Source organism: Schistocerca piceifrons, chromosome 2, assembly GCF_021461385.2.
Source record: "Schistocerca piceifrons isolate TAMUIC-IGC-003096 chromosome 2, iqSchPice1.1, whole genome shotgun sequence".
In the NCBI taxonomy this organism is placed as follows: domain Eukaryota; kingdom Metazoa; phylum Arthropoda; class Insecta; order Orthoptera; family Acrididae; genus Schistocerca; species Schistocerca piceifrons.
Window position 1 is genome coordinate 20,932,629 of NC_060139.1, and position 15,633 is coordinate 20,948,261.

The 15,633-nt window shown below is 38.2% G+C and overlaps 1 protein-coding gene across 3 annotated transcripts in view; it reads right to left on the bottom strand.

Annotated features, from left to right (window-relative positions):
- LOC124775813 (E3 ubiquitin-protein ligase RBBP6) overlaps positions 1-15,633 on the bottom strand; it is a 421,473-nt gene that overhangs the window by 191,029 nt on the left and 214,811 nt on the right. For 2 of the 3 annotated variants that reach the window (XM_047250645.1, XM_047250643.1), the window contains exons 14-15: positions 4,447-4,563; positions 1,161-1,228 (exon numbers count right to left, since the gene is read on the bottom strand). In XM_047250645.1, the coding sequence (XP_047106601.1) occupies positions 1,161-1,228; positions 4,447-4,563 (185 nt within the window). The remainder of the gene's footprint in view (positions 1-1,160; positions 1,229-4,446; positions 4,564-15,633) is intronic. The other variant, XM_047250646.1, reaches the window with a different exon arrangement.

Here is a 15,633-nt window from a genome sequence, read left to right on the forward strand (position 1 = left end):
TCAGATTAGACAATTGGATCCTCTTCCTTACCAGCTTTGTCGCACAATTCACATAACTAGAAAACTGTCTTAGCCTCTCCCTTTCTGCTTATGTGAAGCCTATGGGCTGTGTCTCCCTCACGATTCATGCAAATGTACAGTGTTTAACTTATTACACAGTTTTCTGACTCAGAACTGTAGAACTGTGCTGCTTTATTTATACAGGACATTGTGGCAAATTATGTCTCAGTCATGTTCATGATGATAACATTCATCCTAAATTTTTCAGGAAGTTTGAATAAAAATGCCTTAAGTCACAATTTTTTCGTGTTCTACTAAATTACACACAATACAGTTACATTCACTGCTGCGAAATATAGGTAACATTGAATTAAATAATTTCACAATAAGTTTCCCTCCTTTCATTTTTATATACACTGTTACTACCATCTACTACGACAAGATACTCGTATTTTTTAGCTGAGTTGACTCTGCTATGATATTCCCCACTAACGCAATTAACATGGCCCCAATGTTTTGAGGGTATATTTTCATAAATGTGTGTAACGGAGCCTTCCCTATGGCTGCTGGCATACAGTAGGAGTTATCTGGTGCACCTTTGCAGCAGGAAGTTCATTTACTAACCATTGTTTTCAGAATAATTTAATTATCTGGCACAAACACAATTATTTCGAACATAATTAGTGGTTTTGGTTGACATCAGTCACCCTCCAAATATGAAATACAGGCTGTGATTCAGTCCCATCACTGCAGAAACCACACTCACTCAGTGGTGGGGCTTTTCATCAGAAATAAACATGACTGTGCAATTTAATTACATTATTTTCATAACAATCAATCACTCTGGTCTCCAGCTCAATGGTGCTGCCATTCTTTACAACATACCATTATTCATTCATTAGTTCTGTACATCTTAAAATTTCGTATTTTCTTGCACATTTAAATTTCTGCTGATATTCATTCAACAATGAAAAATGAATTGTTTGATATGTTTGTTACACTGTACAATAAAAGGAATCAATTTGATTTCAATGTAAATTAAAATAAACGATGTCTGTCAGTTATCACTGTCTTCCACAACCAAATTCACAAACAAAACTGAACAACCTATTTTAATTATTCAAATTGAAAAATATTTAAAAGATATAGAACTGCTTTACCTGATTCATGAGGAAATGGTGCTGAACCATGTTCAAAATTAGGTGGTGGAACACGAGGAGGGAAACCACTGGAAAAAAAAAGAAGTAACTCACACACCAATAAAAATTCCAATACACACACAATTTACAATATACAATAACCATGAAAGAATATCTAGCTCCTCAAATATCATAACAACTGCAAAATGCTCTCTAGTATGCTTTATTTGTCAGTGGAAATACTAACTGTGCATATCACTCTCACCTTACCCCACTTCTACAAAGTCTTATCATTACTTTGGTTTCCTTTTCTCTTTCTCTTCCCCATATATTTGACATAATTTCCACGAACAGGTTAACTGTACGACACTAGCTTCAGAAACTGGACGAAATTGTAATATGGGCTTGTCTGATACACACACACACACACACATTTAATGTCCAGTCGATAATGATATCATTACAGACACAGCAAAATCAATGATAATGGAAAGATGACACAGGAAACTGACTGTGCCCTTTTAAAGGAAACACCTTGGTGTCTGGCTTAAGCGATTTTGGGAATTTATGGAAAACCTAAAATAAATCAATCAGAAATCCAGGATGGAATAACTACAATATTATGAAAAGAATAGGTTACTACATACCATATACAGGAAATGTTGAGTTGCAGATAGTCACAACAAAAAGACTCCTATACAGCTCAGTTTTGTGCCAAAAGGCCATGTCCTGAAGTACAAAGCACAATTCATACTCATTCCCACAAGCACAACTCACACACTGGTGACCAATGTCTCTGGCTGCTGCAGCCACTGTCATTCTATTGCACCAGTAGTATGATCATTCTGGTGTAGCGCGAACGCCACAGAACCTCAGGTATCTTTAACCATACATCATTAATCTATAACTGTCATCACCTACTTACTATATTCTGCATTTCCCAATATTCATATATTTATCAATTTCATTACATTTACTGAAGAAAAGTAATAGTAAAATTATTTTGTTCATCTTATTCCTTTTACACTTGTAAATTTTATTGCTATATTCTACTCCTGTACCTCTTTCAGAATGGCTACACTGTATGTCATTGAATTACAAAAATTAAAAAAAAAATACTTGCCTAAGAGTATTACTGGAAAGAGAAATATTAAGTAGTATAACACTAAGTACAATTATAGAAAATTTGGTGAAGAATGTGCCAGTTACCCTCAAAATACCTTACATGCCATAGTTACTTGTCAAAACTGTGAGACTATAGAAGTGTACTGGATACTAGTAATTTCGAAGTAAAGGATACTCTAACAAATTAGTTGTAAAATGCCGATGAAAATACAACCATAAATGAATTTCAATTGCTGCAACAGGTTATCCCGTCACAGCAAATGGAGAGACTTGCATCCATGCAACTGATAGTCAAATTATTAATAGTTATAGGCATCCACAATCACAGATCTCTAAAATGCTCTATGAGGCTAGTCTCAGCTACTTTATCTAAAACGGGAATATTTGACTACTAAGAGACTCACAAATTAAAAATGTGTAAGAGACTGTGCATGTAGTACGACTTCTTCTGTCTGGGCTTCATGTAAGAGTCTATAATATGGACAAGTTATGGATGTGTGTAGGATTGGGGGGAGGGAGGATGGGGGATGGGGTGGAAGGGGGATTGTTCAAGTCCCTCCCACCCTTTTGCCATGTTTAAAATTAAAAAATCCACATCTACATCTACAGTAGAAACATACTTTGTACACCAATGTGAATGCATAGCTGATAGTACTTAGAATTTTGCCACTTGTGTGGGGGGGGTGTCTTCTTGTTCCACCATATATGTAGCATGAGAAGAATGTCTTCTTAAATGTGACTGTCTGCACTGCATTTAGTCTAATCTTGTCATTGGAGGGTCCACGGTAGTAATACTTAGAGGACAGAAATATATTTCTATATTTTTTCAACTTTTACTGCTTCCTAAAACTTCATAAGCAAGCTTCTCAGGATAATGGCATCTATCTTCAGCTATGCCAATTCAAGTTTGTCACACTTTTTGTGATACTCTCTCATGAGGAAAACAAACACGTGACCATTCATGCTGCTCTTTTTGTTACATTTGACATCCCCTTTTAGTCTTGCACAATTGAGCAATATTCTGAGATAGGATGCAAAATCTTTCCTGCAACCTATCCCTTTACTTATTTCAGTATAACAACCAGATATTTTAAAACCTTCTCAATTAAAACTTATGTGGAAGATGACAAATGAGAAAATAATGTAATACACCTACTAACAACCCTGCACTCCATAAATAATACTCATACCCAACACAAAATATTACCACTGATAAATATCTTAAAATACTCTCCAAAATCAACATGCACTTACTCAACCAGGAATTGCTAACTAGGATTTCTACACAAGGTGCACCCATTATAAATACAACAATCAATTTGTAATATCTTCACATATACAGGCATTCACAGATGGACATTGGAATCATCGAGAAAGGGTGTCCATGCTGAATGTAATCCATAATGAGAATATTAGAACAAGATGCAGCAGAGTTGATCAAAACAACAAAACCAGTTCCTCCTATTACACAAGAAACTGAAGTTCAATACTGGAAAACCCTAGATACAAACAATAGAAGGATTAAAGACAACTGTATTCTGATTAATTGAGGCACTGAGACACAGACAGCAACATAAGAAAGACTGAACCTTAACCAAAGGTTTCTGACAAAATCCTTCACCCCCCCCCCCCCCCCCCCCCCCCACACACACACACACACACACACACACACACACACACACACACACACACACACACACACACACACACACTCACTCACGTCTGAGGAAGTTTAGTATCCTGAAGTGTAACTACAAGTTCAGTCTTATTTGAATGCCTGTCTACTGTTCAACACCTCAACTTTACAGTATGTGGCTGTCTTCATTCTTTCTGGTTTTTCTTTTAAAGTTAGCTAATTGTTTAGAGGAACAATATAAGCATGCTGTAAGACATACATGAAATTAGGAAATGGTACTTCATCACAAACTATCCAATATCATCTACAATGTATGACTATAACAAGTCACACATTTCTGGCAGTCTACAAACAATTTGCAGGCATGTTAAATAAGACTTATAAAGACTAGATTCAACAGATACCAGGCAATGTCAAATTGTGGATAGCAGACTGCATGTTAATTTATAACGGCAACAAGAAAGTGTCAGTACTAAAATGAAGGGTGAGAAGAACTAAAGCCACACCAAGCTAAGAGATGCAGTTTATTGTTTTTACCCCACTTACCCAGCAGGTGCTGGCTGACTGACGTGTGGTGGCCGAGAATGGAAGTTTCTACTGTGATCTGATGTTGGCACTGGCATAAGGCGTGGATGCATGTGTTCCACTGTTTGGCCACCAAGCCTAACATTGTTATAAGCAAGGGGTTCTCAGAGTACAGCCACAAATGCATATATAGACATACAGTTGACATTATTTTTATCTCCAGAAACAATGCTGACTAAATATTTCTTTCTTAATTAGTGTTTGCATCAGAGAAGAATCTGTGGCAAGAGCTTTATGATGTTAAGTGTGCTTGATCATTTGAAGTTATGTTCTTTAGTCTCACTTCATTTCTAAGCAAAGTGATACATGAAATGAGTTATGAGAATGTAGTTGAAATGTCTCAGGTTTTGTAACATGTTGAAATACAGTTGTCAGTATCCTGAATGATGGTCACACTGGAATACAAGTCTAAATATACACTCATTACAGGATATGGGGCAATTTCATAATGCTATACTTTCACCAAAAGCAAATATACACAATCTTATTGAAGTTTTTATACCAATTTTAGATGCATTGATCTGTAACATGAAAGGCTGGAGGTGGTGGTAGATCAGTTCTCGCTAAAAGTCTCCAAATCATATTCAGTATTCAGATTTCAAAGACTGTAATAATCTGCCTTTTTGATTTAGTCTTTGATGCAAGAGCATAGACGAAAAATTTGTGCTTTATGAAACTTCATTCAAAGAAATTACACACTGATCAATATAATAACTGCTGTGGTCTCTTTCAGATGTTGCTGCTGATTCATGACTGATCCAGTTATCTAAAATGTGTAAAGTTAGATGCTGCCAGACACTTTTTTGAATGGGTGGTGGATTATCATCTCATTAGAACAGAGTTTCCCATTGTCCACTGAGAGTTGTGGTATTAACCACCTTTTCAGCATGTTCAGGTACATGTGTTGATTTGGGTGATAATGTACAGTTTCGCAGATCATCATACCCAATCACTGTGCCTATTAACTTCTCCCAATAAATGAAACATCATCTTGTAACTCACATGATTTGTTTCAGATAACCCTAAACCTGTTGAATAATTGTTCACAAAACTCTCTTTAACATGCCTCCTCTTCACAAGGCCATTAGGCCTTAGGTAGTAAATGATTTGCAGTTTTTATTAGTCCACAAAAATTAGAACCCTCCCCCCCCCCCACCTCCAAAATAAATAAATAAATAAAAGCTGTTCTGCACAATCAATATGCACAAGCCGGAAATAAATTTATTCAACATCAGGCATCCCAAGCACGAGTTAAAAGAGTTTCTAATGGTTTCTGGCTTGTACTGAACTTTTGAGGGCTGAGAAACCACAGAAATTTTGAAACTTCCCCATTTTTTCACTGCTTACCCCCTCTTCAGTTTTTCAGCTGTTTACCCGCAGTTGATTGTAGAAGATTGGCAGTTTTTATCAACTTTGTGGAAAAAATAAGTAATGCTCATCTTCTAACACCTGTAACTCAGAAACGGTTACTCCAAATGAAAAATGTCATTTATGAAAGTTGCTAAGCATCAAATTCTGCATAAAAAGAGCTACTAAATTTTAAAGTTGATCACTTCTATGCAAAGACACCAATAAAAAAGTGGAAGTATTCACAGCACTAAATTCCCGCTAAAACATTTTGTGAACTTTTGTGAAAACTTTAAGGAATTGCAGTTTCTGAGGAAAAACCGAGTAGTGCTGCTACAAACCCTGAAGCATACAGTCAAGATGAATGGTGAACCAGTCCCTGTCAGTCCTGATACAATTTTCGCCAAATCCCTTTCCATATAAAGTCATCACAACAGCTAAACTGTTCAATCCAGCCAATTTTAAAATCACAAGCAACACACACTTCATCCTTGGCCATGGGTCCCTCTTCGCATAGTTGTGTGGAATACTAATGAGATCTTTTCTGCCATCCTTGGAAAGTATGTGAATTACAATAAAAATCAGTTTGGGTCCAACTATAGCATACTGTCTGATGGATACACTGAGGAAGGAGTTGAGAAGAGCATAAAAATGTGCCCAAAGGGCCTGTGATACGTTATCCACTTCTGTTTTATTTGACGAACCTTTTTGACACGACAAAATCAAATTTATAAACATGTTTCAAAGAAGGCAAGCATCCAACATGACACGTCAGATTTCACGGATCTCAGTGTCACTCCTAACAAGGCTGCTGAGGCAGGAGTGAAGTTAGTTTGTACACATGTAGCAGCTCGAAACCTCTGAATAACCTACACCTGTTCCAGACAGCTTTATCAAAAAATAATAACTTCAATCTGCCCTGTTTGCCACCCATAGGAGCTACTGCTCACCAGCACTTCTCACTTTCTACTTGCACATTTAAACATGGAGGAACAATTAGCTGGATAAATGGGGCGGGGAGATCTGATCCCACTGCAACCACCCAACCACCAGGAACTGCTCAATACAATACCCTGTATGTGCGACAAATGAAGCTAAGTAGCTTGTACCTGCAGGAAGGTGTTCATAAAGTGCTTGGCTATACGCAACAATTGTAAGAGGCTTTTATGCATTAATTCTCAAAAAGGAGGAAGACACCTTCCTTAATTCTATGTATGTCTACAATGAAATTTACATTGTTGAGGAAGAAATTGATTTAGATCCCATGCCAGAAGATGGTGGAGAATTGGAAGATGTTTCCTCTCACGGACCATCGCCCAGAATCGGTGTAATCACACACACACACACACACACACACACACACACACACACGCACGCACCTATTATCATTTTGGTCTGGCATGGTAATAAATAAATAAATAAATAGAGCTAACTACTTAGGTAGATAGGTACCTAACTAACCTGACAATTTAGTTGGAAGAATACGGATGACACTGAGTTCTGAAGTAATTTGACTCCACAAAAAAGTCTTAGAAAGAATTTAGTACTTCAAATAATTACTCATTTGTTCCAGTATCTTTGCATAGGAGTGAGAGAATTTTAAAATTTTGGATTCTTTTCATGCAGAATTTGATTTTCTACAACTTTCATCGACAACATTTCTCACTCACTTGGAGTAGCCATTTTTGAGTTACAGGCATTGTAAGATGTGCTTCACTCACTTTTCCACCAATTTGGCAAAAACTGTCTATCTTTGAAAATCAAAAAGCAAGCCATGCCATGAGCGGCGACAGGCCGTAAACACGCACTACCAGAATGCGACAAACAATGCATGACACAGTACAGTAATGCATTTTCAGCTTAGAGTGACGTAAACACCTATAACAAAGAAAACGGCACTTATCAGATCGAAGCAAAATAAGCAATTGATTCAAACCAGACGAAGCATGTGAGAAAGGAAGGGTACCCGTATAAATACGAACGGAGCGCCTGACGCATAGCAATGGCTACCTGGTAAAGCTTAACTGCTAAGCTTACGACTCTAACCAAACTACTGTAGCTGCATCGTCATTCATTCAACCTAAATTGTCTCTCATATTACAATGGACCAACTTTGTTTCGATTTGGAGTTGCGGCCTAAAACTTTTCTCCCCCCTTGAATTTCGAGTCTCAAATTTCACGTGCGGCTTAGATTCCGGAAATTTTTTTTCCTTTATTTCGAGTCTCATCTTTCAGGTGTGGCTTAGATTCGAGTGCGGCTTAGATTCGAGTAAATACGGTAATCGGATAACTAGAAGGAAAAATATAAAGAGATTTCAAAACTTGAGATTCTTCAGTTTCTCAAAGCATAACTGACAGCAAAATGATTAACTTATGTGAATGGATCCTGGTGTCCTAAAGGCACAAATCTAAGCAACTGTCCACATTACTATGATCAGGGACTCTGATAAACTGACTGCCTCAGAGTGAGTGCATGGTTCTTACACCTTTCCTCATCCCTACAACTTACTGCTCTGTCGTCAGTTCAAATTTGGTGGTGCATGCTGGATATTTCCATTTGTCTCTTTCCTTTTACTAATCCAACAGAGCATGGGTCTCATGCCATATTAAGTTTGTAGCCACGCATCACAGTTGATCAGTTGGTCACTTCCTCTAATCTCAATGGATTTTTTAATGACACAGTCTTAGTATTTCGATGTCTGCACCACAACCTTAATGTAATTGTAATCCATTCAATATCATTCAGGATAAACAGTGCTCTGCAAATGCTGAAGTGGGTTGCACCAATCGGTTATGCCATTTGTGTTGACAGTAACAATCTTCAGAGCATGCTCACTCTGATCTATGCATGTCATGCCCCACTGGCAGGAGACTGGTACTTCTATAACGCAAAGTCATCATTCACACTACCAAGAAGTGCATGTGTTTAAGCTGGTGGACAGAAAACAGTCTTCAGATATGTTTTCCAAGGATTTCATCTTATCGTATTTTGTCTAGGAGGTCAGTTCATAAACACACTTGACAATAGCAACCTGGTTGTTTGCTACAATATTATGTCCACTGGAAACTATTTCATCATCAATTATACCAAGAGAAATTGACGAGTCCTGTCATGTCAAATCATATACCTCCAAACGCAGGGGATGTATTTCAGCATGGAAAAATTTGGCAAGTTGTGCTACCGAAGAAGTCATTTTCTGAGAATCTCTGCATTCCTTGTAAGGTATTGGGATGAACACATTGAGTTGAACTTTAAAATGGTGATGCATCATATTGACTCAGTGGGAGCTAGAAGAATCAAGAATTGTGTCCGCCTAACCTTGATATGGAAGGGATACACTTTACGCCCAGGAACCTATAGGTGAGTCAGAAAACTAGTTTGGTTCATCTAAATCTGGTGACCCCATTCAGCCCCTTATGTGGGAATGTACTGATGATGTCATCTGGTCAGAGCATATTCTGCATGAAGGAAGGGCACTGGATGTTTACCAACAAAATTTAAGTGTCTTTCTTAGCACCTACCATTGGATACTTCCTACAAGACAATCATCTTTCTTACTGACAGGCACCTGAATCGCAATTCCATTCTGTTACGAATGCACGTATCATGGAATTCTTAGCATGTACATGAAATAGCAGCATAACTTCCTCCTGCAGTGGCTGAAAAGTTATGTTATGACACCTGTAATACTCTTATCCGAATGAAAACTGCAAAACAGAAAATATTCGGAAGGGAGAGGCGTGCCATCTACATACTAAGAGAAGATTCTCAGTGTGTACCAGGAGATCAGCACAGATTCCACCCAGAAAATCCCAGAACAAAACAATGGCACTTCCCAAACACTATGGCCTATCAGAGAAAGTGCTTCAAAAGCTATTATGAGAACAGGTTTTGTTAAGGCTTTATAAGCTTCCCAGCATCCATAAAATTGGGGTACCATTCTGCCCCTTATTTAGCAAAATAGAAGTTCCAACATAATTATTTGCTAAGTACCTGAATGAATTGCTTAGGCCTTATATTGGTAAAAGTTCACACCACACAAAAATGCCTTAACAGTTTTAGGGCACAGAATTCCACAATTCTTGATGGCTTCGGTGTCTCTCTTTTTAGCAGAGATCCTTTACATGAATGTTGGAACTCACTGGTAAGAAATTTGACTTCAGATCTTTAATCTCTCTAGGAATGTCTTCACGTCCACACACTTTCCTTTCCATGTTAGTGACTTTGTGCATACAGGAGCAGCCAAGGCAGTCCAATTTTACCAGCTGTTGCCTAAATGTACAAGAGCCATTTGTTGTTACAAGCCAACTTCTTTCTTCTATTATGTTGACAACTCCTTCAAAATACGGGCAGATGGAAGAGGTAGGCTGAATGAACTCCTCACCCACCTAAACTCCACATGTTCAAAAATCAACTTTACCATGTAGTTCATCTCATTCTGGATGCCCTGGTAAAATAAGAACAAAAGGTGCATTTATCACAGCGTAAACAGCAAGACTATGCAGACCAATTTGCATCTGCACATTGACTGCTGTCACCACTCAGTGCACACAAATGGGGTATTCAAAATAATGGATTACACAAAAATAAAAATACTCTTTTTGGTACGAGTAATCTCACCAAATATATCTTGAAACAGTTTTCATAAGAACAGGAACAGAGAGCGAGATTCAGCAAGCCCTTTGCCAATGCAACCAGTTGAAAGGTAAGTGGGAAGAGGGGTCTCAGACTAAATTATCAACTATATTTATGTCATACAGTCACAAACTTTGCAGGAAGAATTGAGAAATTCTCCAGAAACACTATGTAAATATTTTGTCCCCACTGGCCAAAACACAGACAGTCCTTGGTAGTGACATGGACGATGTGGGACTACTGGCATCCTGTGTGTACAAAATCCTTTACCGATGCAGCATATCGTTAAAGACTGCTGCTGCAAACACTAATGCCATATCCAATTACTATAGCTCAATAAATCAGTAATCGCAGAGTACTATCTACCTGAATAACACAAAATGCATTATGACCACACTAAGGTTCCGACACACACCAAAAAGACAGGGATTGCGTCACTTAAGATTTCATTGTGACTAAGTAAGGGACCACTTCATCAACACTGGCTACAAACCTTAATAAGGATTGGCACCCTCATACTATTTCATTCAGGAGGAGGAATACACCTACGAATTATTTTGTTTTAAAACGTTAATATTCTGCAGTAAAGAAATACTCATATTACTAATAGCAACTATTACTTAACAAACTCTCTTTAGTACTTGGAAACATGCTTGATGTTTCATTAAGTTTTCAAACTTGTGCAGCTAGGAAAAGAGCACTGTTAGCTCTTGCCACTAAATGAACCAACAAAATTATATCATTGTATGACATGACACATAGTTCATGTGGGGGGGAAAAAAAAAAAAAAAAAAAAAAAAAAAAAAAAAAAAAAAAAAAAAAAAAAAAAGAGGTCATGAATTTGTCAACCTGATTATTTATTTGTGCAATCTAATCTAATTTAAAAATCAAACTGGAAGAAGATAGCTTAAATCAAGGTTCACCTTAGAAATTATTGCCCCGCAGCATAGTCTACTCACGTAGAACTGAGGCTATGATAATCGGCAAGGAGACACTAAATGGATCACAATGAATTCAACAGCAAAATTTTCCAAAAGATGATCATCATAGATCCTTCTGAAACATCAGATGATGGAACATATGATTCAAAAAGCTAACACATCAGAGAAAAAGGTCTTAAATTCAGTGGTACAAGAATGGGCAGAAACTGATTCTGAAACAAAATATTACAAGAGAGATTTTTAAGAAATGGAGGAAAGTTCAATCAGAAGTATAAAATTCTCAGTATTAGGACACAAATTAACAGGAAAACCACGGGCACAAGATTTCACTTCAAATCAATACACAATAGGATAGGACAATATAATGAAGGATTAAATTAATGTTACTGCACACAATGCGTAGTAGCAGTTAACGCCGCTAGCTGGCATGCTGTGGGTCACCAGCTCAAATCTCATCAAAAACAAATATCTGTTAGTATTTATCATTTCTACGAAGTTCATGAAATTTCTTACATTTGCAATGTTTGAACATTCTGGATTAATGAATGTTTGTATAAATAGCAACACTTTCTGCCCAGGAGGCTGTTCGGCTCTGTCTGTATGTTAGTGGCCATAACAAATGTGTTTCAGTGCTAAGTGTTGTACTCCACTCACTATGGTACCCTGCTTTTGGATTTGCTTTTTATTGTGGTTAAGAAGAGACACTGTCCAGTACAGAGGCCAGATACTTCAAAACAACAACGTAATCATGGCTCCAATCAGGCATGATAAAAGCAGCCACCTACAAGGGAAGGAACCAGAATAGAAGCAGTACATCATTCCCAAGGTACATATATTAGGGAGATAAACTGCTTCCAAAACAGCAGTAAGTCACCAGCACACCAGGCATCCATCAGTGTGATGCCAATAAAAACCCAACAAAATGGCTAAAAGGATTAGACTGAGACAAAATATAACAGGTGGGATGAAATTATGTGTTTAGCAAATTATTACCGAGAAGTATCCTTGCCACTGCTCAAACAGTGGTTATTCCATCACAAACCCATTTATGCCACATTCTTGTCTGTTGTTATTCGACCCTTCCTCCCTACCCCTTTTCTCATGATTTATCACAAGGATAAACCTAGATGCAAGACCTGTCCCATACAGCCACCTATTACGACCTACTATCCTGCTCCCTCAAATCAAAGGCAGGGCCTCCAGCAATAACAATCTGTGATCTATCAACTTAGCTGTGCCCAGAGAGAGCAGTGGACAGTGTGTGTCTTACACACACGTGTGTGTGTGTGTGTGTGTGTGTGTGTGTGTGTGTGTGTGTTTTGCCTACATCTGATGAAGGACAGCCAACATCTATTACCTTCAATGTGCCTGTCTGCCAGTTAGTGCCACCTCTCTGTGGTGAGTAGCCTATTCTTTTCCTATTATTGTTATTCCATCCTGGATTATGCTTTGTTTGACACTGTAAATATTTAGTTTGTTTTCTATTTTTATGTTTCTTAAATTTCCTTGGTTGCCACAGTGGTCTAACAGGTAAAGAACTACACCTGTCTAATATTGTGTATAGCCCGTGCGAGCATGTGGAAGTGCCGTAACGCGACTTGGTATGGACTCGACTAATGTCTGAAATAGTGCTGGAGGGGAACGACACCATGAATCCTGCAGGGCTGTCCATAAATACATAAGAGTACGATGAGATGAAGATTTTTCTGAACAACACATTGCAAGGCAGCCCAGATATGCTCAATACTGTCCATTGCACAAGTCCATCAGAATGCACAAAGGACACGAATGGATGCACATGATCAGAATGGATGCTTATGTGTGTGTCATCTGTCAGAGTCATATCTAGAAATATCAGGTGTCCCAAATCACTCCAACTGCACACGAAAGCCTCCATGGATTCGTGAGGTTGTCTCCACACCCGTACATGTCCATCAACCCTACACAATTTGAAATGAGACTCCTCCAACCAGGCAACATGTTTCCAGTCATCTACAGTCAAATGCCGGTGTTGATGGATCCAGGCGAGGCATAAAGCTTTGAGTCATGCAGTCATCAAGGGTCCACGAGTGGGCCTTCGGCTCCGAAAGCCCTTATCGATGATGATTTGTTGGATGGTTCGCACACTGGTGCTTGTTGATGGTCCAGCATAGAAATCTGCAGCAATTTGCGAAGGGTTGCACTTCTGTCACATTGAATGATTCTCTTCAATAGTCATTGGTCCTGTTCTTGCAGGATCTTTTTTTCCAGCCACAGCCGGGGCATGGAGCCTACCACCTTTCCCCAACCTAGAGCCATGGCTAACAGAAACACTGCAATCTATCCACAGTCAGCTCAATAGTGCTGTCACAAGCTTGTGCATGGACTTTACCTTTTTATATTTCCTTGAGCATCCCTTACTGGAAATATAGGAAGACAATCTAGTAAATATTGGAAATAAGTGCAGAAGATAGCAAAGTAAAGAGAGAGGGAGAAAACGTTAATTCAGAACGTAACTGAAAGGGGAACGAAGGAAGTCTGTTGAAGGGTGAAGGCGCAAAGTGGGAACTACACCCCCCCCCCCTTTTTTTTGGGGGGGGGGGGGGGGAATCTCTTAAGATTGAAAACAATGGTATTGGGAGTTGGGTTCAAATAAACCTGATAGCAAAGTGTCATTAGGATGTGGAGCAAAACTTGCAGATCATATGTAGGTGCTTACATAAAGTAACTTTTTCCTTGACTACATAGTTTTTCCAGTTATGGGACAAAGGTATATGATAAATAAATTCTGAGCCAATTACAAAACTGTAAATCTAATTTAAAGATGCACAATAAACAAAACTGGTGCAGCATCTGACCCTGTGGTGGTAGTGTGTTATTTCTTATTACTTTATAGTTATAATTTTCTTTTTGGTTTGACATGAAACTGTCTCCAAAATCAGTTTCCGGATAAGCATACTTTGCATATTCTCCATAACTAATTTATGTTGAAATTAAATTTAGTTTTATTCATCATGAAATCTGTATTTCTTAATCATGAGGAGTAGAATGAATAACTAATAAAGTGGTGCTGCAGCAGAGAAAATTATGGCACAACTTGAGTAAATGAAATGATAGATTGATAGAACATACCCTGAGGCATGAACGAAAACTGTTGGTAATAAAGAAAGGATTCGAGAGTGGTGGCACACAGCCAGATCAAAGTACGTGTAGGACGCAGTAATTATTCAGAGACAACAACCTTAGAACAGAATAAACTAGTGTGGAAAGATGCATCATGCTGTCTTCTGAAAGAACACCACCAATACAAGAAACATATCCATACTACTGAGTCAGGTGGTTATAAATTCTGAACTGACACTTCAGTTATGGGTATTAGTAGGGACCTGAAAAATCTGCATTCTGCAATAAGTGCAAATATAGATACAAATTCTGCCTCAAAAAGCAAAAATTCAGATTTATCTCACAGACAGTACTCCACAGTGAATTGTGTTTAGATGAACTGTTTTATCAGTGATAGCTATTTCAAACTTTGTTCTATATGTTAATATACAAAATGTAAACAATTTTTGGTAACTAGTGATGCCCTGGAAAGACAATGTGAGTAAGAAAATATTTGCAAAATAAGAAGTGCTCATACGGAATGACGTATCAGTGTGCTCAATGCTCTGGGAGGTTGAATGTTCTGTATCAGATACATGCCACATACCACAACTTACTACTCAGCAGAGGGGCCTAGCATCTTGGAACAAAGAAGCTCATATGCCTGTTTTGTAGCTAAATCAAACAATGGAAAATCCAGAATGGAATAATGACAGTATTGTGAAAAAGATAATAAATTGGTACTAACCATATAGAGGAGACGCTGAGTCGCACATAGGCACAACAGAAAGACTATCAAGAAGTCGGGCTTAAACTGCCTCATTAACAATTTAATATTCTGCTTACCTCACCAAGCAATTGTGTGGCAGTCATTAACACATGTTCTGTGCTGCACATTGCTCATTGTTCTCTTTTCTTATTTTGAAATGAGTGAAAAGACTATTCCTGATCCATCATGGCTTTTGATTAGACCCTCAGAGTATCAGAAAGGATCAGTGATCCTTATGACAGTGTGTCAGTTCAGCTTTCACAGAACAAGGGGGTAGTGGACTGTTCCCTGCGAGAGGGAGGCAAGGCTTCTTGTTCCGTGGGGCTTCTTTCCCCACACTGCACCTCTCCCTTCTGGATGTTGAAATTCTAGTT